This window comes from Coregonus lavaretus, assembly GCF_964263955.1.
Source record: "Coregonus lavaretus genome assembly, chromosome: 17".
In the NCBI taxonomy this organism is placed as follows: Eukaryota; Metazoa; Chordata; class Actinopteri; order Salmoniformes; family Salmonidae; genus Coregonus; species Coregonus lavaretus.
Genome location: NC_140004.1, coordinates 35154037 through 35167275, shown reverse-complemented (window position 1 = coordinate 35167275; position 13239 = coordinate 35154037). Strand labels below are relative to the sequence as shown.

Sequence of the window (13239 nt, the reverse complement as noted above, 5' to 3'; positions counted from 1 at the left end):
CTGGACTCTGACATTGCTCTTTCCAATATTGCTCGTTCTGATATTTCTTCATTTCTTCTTTCTTCTTTTATTTTATTATTTGTGTGTTAGTATTGTACTGTTAGATATTTATGGCACTGCTGGAGCTAGAAACACAATAATTTCACTGCACCTGCTTTAATGTGGTCCTCTGTAGCTCAGCTGGTAGAGCACGGCGCTTGTAACGTCAAGGTAGTGGGTTCGATCCCCGGGACCACCCATACACAAAAAATGTATGCACGCATGACTGTAAGTCGCTTTGGATAAAAGCGTCTGCTAAATGGCATATTACATTACATTAACGTTTGCTAATCTGTGTATGCAACAAATAAACCTGCTACGAAAAGTCAAATCTGACAAAAGCTGTATCCTTTCTAATAAATACCCATGTCTATTTTGTTTTGCAGTGCAGCACATTCTGTTTTGAATCAAACTACATTACTATTTTATTTTTTTGCCATATCCTCTCTGATATACTTAATCCTTTATAGGCTACTTATATATGACCCCATCAAGTGAAGATCATACTCCTGTCAAATCTAAACCACAGGAGGTTGGTGGCACCTTAATTGGGGAGGACGGGCTCCTGGTAATGGCTGGAGCAGAATCAATACAGTGGTATCAAATACATCAAACACATGGTTTGATACCATTCCATTCGCTCAGTTCCAGCCATTATTATGAACCGTCCTCCCCTCAGCAGCCTCCACTGATCTAAACCCTTGATGGTGCAGAGGGCATGTTTCTACAAATAACATTTCAAAAGCTGTTAGGATCAGAACAGATCAGAAACACATTGGTTTATGTAAATGTTAGCCGATTAAACTCAACTCCACGATTTACGACGTAACATAAAAGTACGTTTTAATAAAAAACGACCAAATTTCAGCACCCAAAGAATAGCCTGCAATTACACACGACATTGTTCTTTGTAATTGCGGGCTATTCTTAAGGTGCTGAAATCACTAGTCTCAGAACAACTCAATCGTGGAGTCGGCTATGTCATTACATTTACATTTTTTAAAAATTTTAGTCATTTAGCAGACACTCTTATCCAGAGCGACTTACAACTAGTGAGTGCATACATTATTTTTTAATAAAATAAAATAAAAAATCATACTAGCCCCCTGTGGGAATCGAACCCACAACCCTGGCGTTGCAAACACCATGCTCTACCAACTGAGCTACATCTTTAATGTCAATGTGGGCATTCCAGCACATCAATCCAGCACCCAAAAGTGAAATAAACAATAATCAATAATCAATAATCAATAATCAATAATCAATAATCAATAATCAATAATCAATAATCAATAATCAATAATCACACACACACACACACACACACACACACACACACACACACACAAGACTGCTTATTAAGTAAACCCAAGGGCGTATCTAGCAGAGAGAGAGAGAGAGAGAGAGAGAGAGAGAGAGAGAGAGAGAGAGAGAGAGAGAGAGAGAGAGAGAGAGAGAGAGAGAGACTGAGAGACTGAGAGACTGAGAGACTGAGAGTGTGTGTGTCTGATCCCCTCCCACTCCGCAGCCGGTGTCTGGCTGGCTGGGATGGGTAGGTTTCAAATGCGGAAGTTTCCACCCAGAACGCTGCCACAGCGAAGATGAGGCTTGTGATGACATTTGTGCTAGCAATGCGGTAGGAGAAGTTACCACTCCGCAGTGAAACTGTAGCTACCGCCGCAGAACTGGAGTAAACTTTTCATGTCGTCTCTGGCGAGCGCGGAGCGACGTGCGTTCGCTCTGAAGATCAACAGGTAATGTTGGTCTCTCTCACACACCTTTACAACTTTTGCATGATCAGGTTTGTGAACTCAGAGTTCTCATAGGCTACTGATTTGAGCTGTGTTGTTACGTCAGGAAAGGCGAGTGGGTTCCTATACACGCAGCTACATGTGGGCAATTCCATATAACGGAATTTCCCGGAGACCTAGATTTTTCCCTTTAAAATGTTTACTAAACAAAAACCATTGATTTCAAAGTTTAACAAACCCTAGAACGCTATGCACAATGACTACTTTTAACAATTTCCACAGATAAAAAAACAAAAACACATTTACAGTAGGAACTGTGCAGATACAAAGTTTGGTAATAGAATAAAACGGAGGGAGATTTTGCCATAATTCTGTTACCAAACTTTGCATCTGCACTGTTTTTACAGTAGGCCTAGGCTAAATGTTTTATTTATTTTTTATTTTTTATGTAAACTGTTCAAAGTTGACAGTGTGCTAGAGTTTGTTAAACTTTGAAATCAATGGTTTTTGTTTGGCATACATTTTAAATGGAAATATCGGAGACCGAGGAATTACCCATGTTGTGAATGTAGGGTACTCTATCATGGGTGGGTTGCGTTCCTTCAGTTAAATGACAATGAGGTATTTGCTTTAATGACTATCCATAATTATTCCTTATGAATAAGGATATTAAACATTGATTTATTTAATTCAATGGCCTATCACACATTCAGTTCTAACATCTTTAAAGCAGTAGCCTAATATTCATAAAACAAATCCTATTCTATCTATAGTAGAGCCTACCTATATTTCCCCCCCAAAAGACCAATGAACAAGAACAAATATTTTCAGTCTACCGGTAGGCCTACTTACTTCACAATGAGCTCATTGAGCTGATGCAAACATACTTTTGAGCATATATAGTATATGTGGACACGCCTTCAAATCAGATGATTTTGTGCTTCCAACTTTGTGGCAACAGTTTGGGGAAGGCCCTTTCCTGTTTCAGCATAACAATGCCCCGGTGCACAAATCGAGGTCCATACAGAAATGTTTTGTCGAGATCGGTGTGGAAGAACTTGACTGGCCTGCACAGAGCCCTGACCTCAACCCCATCGAACACCTTTGGGATGAATTGGAGCGCCGACTGGGAGCCAGGCCTAATCGCTCAACATCAGTGTCCGACCTCACTAATGCTCTTGTGGCTGAATGGAAGCGAGTCCCCGTGGCAATGTTCCAACATCTAGCAGAAAGCCTTCCCAGAAGAGTGGAGGCTGATATAGCAGCAAAGGGGGCCCATCATTTTAGAATGAGATGTTCGACAAGCAGGTGTCCACATACTTTTGGTCATGTAGTGTATTTTTGTTGGCTTCATTTTCTAATCATTGGGTTGCCTAAACATCAGACTGTTACTCCATGGATATCAGTCTGAAAAGAAGTCACTGTAAAAAATACTAAATAGTCTCTGCAAGGCAGAATGCTGAATAAAATGATATTTACACTTTACCGGTTGTACATGCTGTTGGTCCTTTTGGCAGTAGGAGGTGGAGATAGGGTATCCGCAGGAAAGTGTTGTTTACCTGACTTTTTGTGGTGCCTGTAGTTTCTATTGCTTGTATTTGAAGTCTGTTGACGCATTGCATGTGATACAAAACATGTAAACAATAGCCAAATATAACCGAATGTAGTCGTCCGAAGCACATTTCCTCCGCAATCAGCTGGAAGTGTTTGCCGTCCGGTTAGGCTCAGCCATATTGTGCAAGTGTTTGTCACGTGTTAATAGCATCAGTTTTGAAAATAAATAAAAACCGGAAATACAAACAATATACAGACCAGCGTACTGAAGGTCGGGTTGAAAACTCTGTGGATATTTTGTCTCACATTCCTACCTGAAAAAGGACCAACCAGCATTCTGGCTTATAGAGGTTGTGAGAGGAAACTTTCCTGATCCAAACGCTAATTTCTGCCCGGTATGTTTCTATATCTGTCAGGGCTCTACAGTGCGACCATTTTACTCGCTTATATACGCACAAATATTTTTTGTTGTGCTCCAAAATGTCTTTGTGTGCGCCTACATCTTTCAACTTAGGCACACACGTGCTCCTTGTAAAACAAAAAGGTCAGCGTAGAGCCCTGTGTGGTGTGCTGTTTTTTAAAATAATTTTCCCTCTGCATGGTGTGTACATTGCCTTCAGAAAGTATTCACACCCCTTGACTTTTTCCACATTTTGTGGTCACTGGCCTAAACACAATAACCCATAATGTCAAAGTGGAATTATGTTTTTCGAAATGTGTAAAAATTTATAGAAAATGAAATGTCTTGAGTCAATAAGTATTCAACCCCTTTGTTATGGAAAGCCTAAATAAGTTCAGGAGTAACATTTTTATGTAAAATTAGTAAGGTCCCTCAGTCAAGCAGTGAATTTCAAATACAGATTCAACCACAAAGACCAGGGAGGTTTTCCAATGCCTCGCAAAGAAGGGCACCTATTAGTAGATGGGTAAAAAAATAAAAAAGCAGACATTGAATATCCCTTTGAGCATAGTGAAATTATTAATTACACTTTGGATGGTGTATCAATACACCCAGTCATTACAAAGATACAGGCGTCCTTCCTAACAGTTGCTGGAGAGGAAGGAAACTGCTCAGGGATTTCACCGTGAGGCCACTGGTGACTTTAAAACAGTTAGAATTCAATGGCTGTGACAGGACAAAAACCAGAGGATGGATCAACAACATTGTAGTTACTCCACAATACTAACCTAGTTGACAGAGTGAAAAGAAGGAAGCCTGAACAGAATAAAAAATATTCCAAAACATGCATCCTGTTTGCAACAAGGCACTAAAGTAATACTGCAAAACATTTGTCAAAGCAATTCACTTTTTGTCCTGAATACGAAGTGTTATGTTTGGGGCAAATACAACACATTACTGAGTATCACTCTCCATATTTTCAAGCATAGTGCTGGCTGCATCATGGTATGGATATGCTTGTTATCGTTAAGAACTGGGGAGTTTTTCAGGATAAAAAATGTAATGGAATGGAGCTAAGCACAGGCAAAATCGTAGAGGAAAACCTGGTTCAGTCTCCTTTCCACCAGACACTGGGAGATTAATTTAAAACACAAGGCCAAATCTATACTGGAGTTGCTTACCAAGAAGACAGTGAATGTTCCTGAGTGGCCTGGTTACAGTTCTGACTTAAATCTGCTTGAAAATCCATGGCAAGACCTGAAAATGGTTGTCTAGCAATGATTAACAAACAATTTGACAGAGCTTGAAGAATTTTGAAAAGAATAATGGGCAAATGTTGCACAATCCAGGTGTGGAAAGCTCTTAGAGACTTACCCAGAAAGACTCAGCTGTAATCGCTGCCAAAGGTGATTCTAACATGTATTGACTCAGGGGGTTGAATACTTAACTAGTCAAGATATATTAGTGTTTTATTTTTCATAATTTTGTTACAAATGCTAACATTTTTCTTCAACTTTGACATTATGAAGTATTTTGTGTAGATCTTTGACAATTAAATCCATTTTAATCCCACTTGGTAACACAATATAATTTGGAAAAAGTCAAGGGGTGTGAATACTTTCTGAAGGCACTATATATGAAACACATCTAGCAGCCCAGTCGGAGATGTTATAAATGAGAGGGATGTAGTCATTGTTCTTCCTCTTACACACTGACCAGGTGGAGAGGAAGTAGTCTACATGAGACCATTGTGTGTCATGCCTTTAGTCCACTGATACAACAAATACATCTCTCTCATGGCCTTATAGACTTCTTTAGCTTTACACTATAGACATGAGTTGTAACTTTTGAGCTGTTACAATGGTTATGAAAGCCCTTGTATTGAGTGACTTCCACCTTGTTCTTGCCCTTTCGGAACACTTTGTGGCATTCTAAAATCTATAGTATCCAAATCAGCAACACTTTGTGGCATTCTAAAATCTATAGTATCCAAATCAGCAACACTTTGTGGCATTCTAAAATCTATAGTATCCAAATCAGCAACACTTTGTGGCATTCTAAAATCTATAGTATCCAAATCAGCAACACTTTGTGGCATTCTAAAATCTATGGTATCCAAATCAGCAACACTTTGTGGCATTCTAAAATCTATGGTATCCAAATCAGCAACACTTTGTGGCATTCTAAAATCTATAGTATCCAAATCAGCAACACTTTGTGGCATTCTAAAATCTATAGTATCCAAATCAGCAACACTTTGTGGCATTCTAAAATCCATGGTATCCAAATCAGCAACACTTTGTGGTGTTCTAAAATCTATGGTATCCAAATCAGCAACACTTTGTGGCGTTCTAAAATGTATAGTATCCAAATCAGCAACCTAGCCCCAGCTATAAGTTACATTACACATTTATTAATGTGTTTCCTGTTTATGTTAGGTCAGTCACACTCTACCTGTAGTTTATTGACGAGACAGGCCATATAGTTGACAGTTTGATGTAAGTGGAGAAGATGGGGCAGAGTCTCCTGTGTAATAGGGCCGGGACTATACCAGTGTCGCGATACTCATTAGTATCGTGGCAAGGAAACAAAACACCAAGCAGATTTAACTTCTTTTAGAAAACAGCCCAAATGTTGGAAACAAACATCATTATGTTGTCACCCAGAGTCACATTTATTTATTTTCCAAGCTATAGCACACAATATTTAACATACAGCAGGTTTTTAAAGGACCAAACACTTTGGTTTGCTTCGTGTTTTCATTTTTGCAATGGATAAAATATTGCGATACTGGTATCGTCACAGCCCTGCTGTGTAACAGGGCTGAGGTCAGTTGCTGAAAGGGACAGCATCTTCAGTTGCTGCTTGAATCAACTGCTGAGCCAGCTAATGAGCTCGGTCTCTACAGCGTATACTGTCCACATGGGTTTTTGTTGCTGACCGTAGGTCGGGCTGGTCACCAACCTGTGAAAGGTCAGGATCGTGTGTGTGTGTGTGTGTGTGCACGTACATGCTCATGGTTCACTTCCAACAACAGTGATTACTCACTGAATTTTACACATTTCTGTTGTTGTGGTGATGAAAAGCTATTGTTTACATTCTTGACTGACGATTTATCAGCCATTTGTATTCTTCAAAATGTAAACAAACAGGTCTCAATTTCAGTAAGCTTGAATTAAGTAGGCAAGCAGTTTGGAAATGTATAACAAATCCAGTCAACCCCTTTGGCTCTTCACTGTTTCTCGCACGTAAGCAGTTCTACACATGCACAGATCAGTACATTCCTCATTCCCTATCAAGATGAAGTGAGAAAGAAGGAAATTGAACTATTTGACACAGACAGCATTTGGTTCACTTCTCTTTTCATTTCATGACAGTTTTAAAACAGGAAATACTTGTTTCTTACCCAAGATAAAGGAGGAGGAATTAAAGAGATAGTTTCTCTCTAGAAAAAATTTCCTGAATGTAAATGTTATGTCCTCTACTGAGGCTGATGTTATTAATCAATTAAAATATCAATGTCACATATAAACAGTGTTCTTAGTTCTACACGAGATGTTGTCAGTTAAACTGGGCATTTCCACGATAAAGGAGGAATTACGCTTTGATTTTTCACTTTAAAATGTATGCCAAACAAAAAACACTGATTTCAAAGTTTAACAAACCATACAACTCTATGCACAAGGACTACTTTGAACAATTGACACACAAACACATTTACTGGAAGAACTGTGCAGATGCAAAGTTTGATAACAGAAGTAGGGTCAAATCTTCCTTCGTTTTTTATGTGACCACATTTTCCCAAAACTCTGCTCCGAGTTAAGATTCAAAGATGTCTGCAGAAAGAATGGGGTGTCAGCTAACATGACACCTTGAGTTTCAAAAATATTTAGGTTATTAGACTACAGCAGGTGATGTGGATTTACGTCCAGTAACGGAATTACATTTTACATTTTAGTCATTTAGATGACGCTCTTATCCAGAACGACTTACAGGAGCAATTAGGGTTAAGTGCCTTGCTCAAGGGCACATCGACAGATTTTTCACCTAGTCGGCTCAGGGATTAGTACCAGCGACCTTTTGGTTACTGGCACAACGCTCTTAACCACTAAGCTACCTGCCACCCCAATTACATCAAGAGTCCCTGATATGTACTATACAGAAATGCATAATTATGGATATGAATATCATTCTCTTCATGGTGATGTATCCTGAATGGGTACACAAAGGTAGAAATATGCATGATCCTTATTTTGCATATTTGGGGATTATTCTACACACTGGCTATTATTGTAATGAGCTCCGCCCCCAAACAGGACCGCATTTGGTTGGTCCGGACCAGACCAAATCTGAACCAATCATAGACAACTATGTTTGAACAGCACAGAACAGGACATTAAAGTACAGTACAGCAGAGTAAAGTAGAGTTCAGTACAGCAGAGTAAAGTAGAGTTCAGTACAGCAGAATACAGTACATTATACTGTACTCTACTGTGCTCTACTGACTGACCAAATTTCAACTACTTTTCAACGTCCATGGACGTCCGGTGTCGGTCGGTGCTCAGTGGGTGAGGATGCTTGTTACATTAAATGGAAAGATGGTAGGTATCAGTAAGAGCCGGTAGAGGTGACATTAACTGGAGACAGAGAAGAGGGAGAGGGCAGCAGAAGAGGGTGTCAGAAGAGGGTGGCAGAAGAGGGCGGCAGAAGAGGGCGGCAGAAGAGGGCGGCAGAAGAGGGCGGCAGAAGAGGGCGGCAGAAAAGGGAGGCAGAGAGGGCGAGGGGTTGTCCAGACTGTTTTCACATTGCTTTGAACACCAGACGACAGAAAGAGAAAGTAAACGGTTATCAGCTGAACCAAACAGTATGCCAGTGGAAGGGAGGACAGTAGCAGGTGACCCAACTGTTTGTGACTACTATGATTTCCCATTGTAGCCAATTAAATTCCAGTAATTCATTACAGATCTTTTTTGGTAATTCCGTTACCGATTTGGTAACAGAATTACGAGTTTTAATCACTTTAATAATTCATAAACAAACTTGATATCAGTAAAAATACTAACTAATTGGTAGGTCTACCTTTTACTTGATACTTCTGTGAAGTTTCATTACCTCCCTCCTCATGAAGGAGAGAAATCAGAAAATATCTTAAAGATCTGTGGGTTTTTGGTAACGGAATTCCAAGGCAATGTTTCTTAAGCTTACAGAAGGCAAATCATTTTTACAAAACTAAATATAAGTCTTGAAATTATTTGTCAGGGGTCTTTACTTCAACGTTATTGTGTTTTGATGTATTTCTAATACATTTTAAAGATTTTTCTGGTAGATGTTGTCTAAGACCACTTTTACATCTGTTTGACCAGAAATCAAAGCCTGCTTATTGTAAACTTTTAGGATGGAAAATGGTTGAAAAATGTATATGTAGGCCTAATTTTTCTAAGATGGACTCTTAGCTTTCATTTGACACCCAATTTGACATGGTCCTATGAACTTCACATGTTGGTGCTCATGGGTCCTTTTAGATGGAAATGGACCTATGCAAATGACCATTTTATACTTTAAGTACACTAGTGGCAGGTGGTAGGACAGCAAACCCGTATTGATTTGGGGCCTTCCTAAAATGCTTGGTTGGGAGGGACCCCCTACACACTCTCACTCCTTAAGGCATCATGGGAAAATAATTGTGCCAGATCTCTGATGTTTTTGTGTCCGTCTCTTCCCTCTTCCCAACCCTCCTCTGGACAGGAAGCTGATAGGACTGACTGGAACCTATTTAGTCTGCAGCTGGAGGCTACTTTATGTGGCACATAAAGGGGGCATCTCAATAGTCTAAAGTAGTTTCCTTTCTCGTCTCCTCTCCTTCACCAGAACTGACATTAAAGTTGGAATGCTTCATTGGTGAAACGGCCACATCCGTTTGGGACATTACAACAACAAAGAAGTTACTGCAGACAGCGAACTCTGTTTTTTCCCCCTCATTGCACACGCAATAGAACAGCAGAATATGTACTGCTTTTTTTCTACAACGCTGTCGGACGTGCCTCACCTCTGTTTCATCCACAAAACAAAACCAATAACAAAGGCGCTGGGGGTGGCGAACAGTGGCGTTGTTTCCTCTAATGCGGATTTGATCTTTAAGGAACTGGATGGGTGCAAGCAAATTCCTGGTGGGCAATGCATCAGGTGTCTATAGTGTCCTCCATGTTTTCAGATTAGTGCAAATGAAGTAGAGGAGGAGAGGAAGCTACTTTAGACTATTGAGATGCACCCAAAGAATCACCCACCTCCAAAGGAATGACTCAATAGTCATAACGGCATTTTGGTGGTTGTAACACTGATTCATGACTATGGCCCCTTGGCTGAATTATAGGTTTAGCTATCTGATGGCCCGGAGCCCTGACAGCATGAGCATAGCTGTGAGTGATGGTAGACTACAGTGAGGAATGTTAGAGATCTAGAAATTATCTAATGCACATTATAAACTGGGTGTTTCGAGCCCTGAATGCTGATTGGCTGACAGCCGTGGTATATCAGACCGTATACCACGGGTATGACAAAACATTAATTTTTACTGCTCTAATTACGTTGGTAACCAGTTTATAATAGCAATATGGCACCTCGGGGGTTTGTGGTATATGGCCAATATACCACGGCTAAGGGCTGTGTCCAGGCACTCCGCGTTGCATCGCGACTAAGAACAGCCCTTAGCCGTGGTATATTGGCCATATACCACACAATTTCGGGCCTTATTGCTTAACTACACCACTACACACAAGTGCTGGCCTGCCACATTGCATGCAGCCTGGCATGGCAAAAAGACAGCTTTTTCCTGTCAGCACAGCTTACCCTAAGCAAATGACCTCACGCTGTCACAGTATATATTAGATACTGTATCAAAATATGATTTGGCATGGGAGTTCACTGTGGTTACATTATCTAATGCCGGATGACATGAAAAACTTAGAGGGGCGATGCCCTGGCCTGCCCACCTGAATTTACACACACACACACACACAGAGAGACCTACCTACCTACCTCTAGGATTCAGCAGAATTGTTGCCATGACATTTCTGCTGTGACTCCCCAAAGACAAATATAACTCGGCACAATAATTTATCTGAGTAAATCTGTTATTCTCTGGCAGACTTAGTTGAAATCACAACAGCATGATATCAGTCCAGTCCTGTGCACTGGGGAGCTATGGAGTTCACAGGGTAAATACAAATTCACTGTACATGTGATTTGGGTTCTGTCAAGCAAGGCAGATGCTATATTTGACCGTTGTTGAGTTGACTATTGTAGAGTGGACATAAATCAAAAGTGGACGAGTTGGTTGCGTGGTTACAAAGATGTTGCCAACGTCAACTCCACTTCCTGAAAGAGGGTGTTTCTGGGTGTCTGATCGGCAGCGTTAATAAGACGTTATGGTATAATAATGTGTTAGGCTAGCTGCCTCACCTTTAATACTGTTGTTGTTGAGTTGGGAAAAATTCCTCTTGTCAGCAGAAGAGAAGGGAAGTCCTACCATTTTGGGAGGACATCAACAGCCTACCACACAGTCTCCTAATGAGAGGGAATTAAACCATGCTGGATGCTGAGCTGGCTGTCATGGCCTGACTGACTTTGACCTTTCACCTAAATTGTTACTTCAGGAAGTTTGGGGCCCCTCTATTTCTCAATAGAGTTGTGCTGATGCTGGCTTGTCTCACATCATCATGCCATAGTGTGTGTGTGTGTGTGTGTGTGTGTGTGTGTGTGTGTGTGTGTGTGGGTGTTAAGAGTTGGTTATGGAGTTAGTGAGTGGGTGTGTGTGTGTGTCTGGCAGGAGTTGGTTATGGAGTTAGTGAGTGGGTGTGTGTGTGTGTCTGGCAGGAGTTGGTTATGGAGTTAGTGAGTGGGTGTGTGTGTGTGTCTGGCAGGAGTTGGTTATGGAGTTAGTGAGTGGGTGTGCCTGATAAGAGTTGTATGCCTGCTGTCTTTATAATCATGTCAGTGTAGTAATGAGAGACATGGAGATGGAGGCCATGTGTTGACAGAATGTGGCAGAGTGGTTATGGGTAGCCTACTACTGTATAAAGGCAGGGGATGTGTCTTAGAAGTCTGTCTCAGGCTGTTGAATTATGATATTGTTTTATTGACAACTGACTTAATGCCCTTGAGTAAAGCTCAATACATCAACTACACCACAGCACACCAACTACAGCACACAACGGCACACCACAGCACACCTACCAACCACAGCACACCTACCAACCACAGCACACCCACCACATCACACCTACCAACCACAGCACATCACACCTACCAACCACAGCACACCCACCACATCACACCTACCAACCACAGCACACCCACCACACCACAGCACAGCACACCCACCACACCACACCACAGCACACTCAGCACACCTACCAACCACACCACACCACACCCACCACACATTTTACATTTTACATTTTAGACATTTAGCAGACGCTCTTATCCAGAACGACTTACAGTTAGTGAGTGCATACATTTTCAAACTGGCCCCCCGTGGGAAACGAACCCACAACCCTGGCGTTGCAAGCGCCATGCTCTACAGCACACCCACCCAACACAGCACACCCACCACACCACACCAAACTCAGCACACCTACCAACCACAGCACACCCACCACACCACACCACACTCAGCACACCAACCAACCACAACACACCACTCCACATCACACTACATAGTCTGTCCTTGAGTTGAGTCAGAAGACTCATGCATGTGTTTTTGTTTTCCACCCCAACTACTAAATGTTAGGTTTTAATCTCAGCAGCAATTGTTCAAAACTACAGTAGGAGATATGTACACATTATGAGTTGATTTGGATACTGTACAATAATATACTATACAAGAATACAATCATGGTGTTGTAAGGAGCTTTTTTTTATTCTAGCCCTAACATCCCAACTCAAAGTTGTATGTTTACAGTTGGTCTTTAATATTGCCAACCCATGGAACATCCAGTCTAGACTCACATTCCTTAGCCATACAGTACATAAAGGTGTGGAGCATACCAGATGTATTCTTGAGTGATGACCATTGTATTATGTAACTCTCCTGGCGAACTCTCCACTGGAGCAGTGGTGTTATCGGTGTTTTATGCCCTGCCTCCTGCGTAGTTCACCAAAATAACAGTTTAGTAATTTGGGTGAACTATCCTTTTACCAGGAGCCCACTCACACTGCCTAGTCTCATACCATGTGGTCACTGAACGTGTTAGGAGGATTTGCAGCCACATGGCTCTGAAGGTCAGGACCTGGGCGGGACGCAGGCAGGTGGGAGGAGAGCAGCATGCAAATGAACATAGAGCAAAGTCCAACCAGTTAGAGAGCCACAGCCCAGAGCCACACACGATTACACAGTGTGGTAAACACATCACATTTTATACCAAATTCACACTCCATTCACAAGAGGAAAGTTGACAAAAATGGTGTGGGTGGGAAACTATATAAACGGTGCTAGAC

General features: G+C 41.3%; 1 protein-coding gene across 1 annotated transcript in view; it reads left to right on the top strand.

Annotated features, from left to right (window-relative positions):
- The first annotated feature begins 1616 nt into the window (after window positions 1–1616).
- LOC311145140 (dedicator of cytokinesis protein 8-like) overlaps window positions 1617–13239 on the top strand; it is a 68840-nt gene continuing 57217 nt past the window's right edge. Inside the window, exon 1 of the mRNA XM_084181334.1 lies at window positions 1617–1793. Within this exon, the coding sequence (XP_084037460.1) occupies window positions 1741–1793 (53 nt within the window). The 5' untranslated portion in view covers window positions 1617–1740. The remainder of the gene's footprint in view (window positions 1794–13239) is intronic.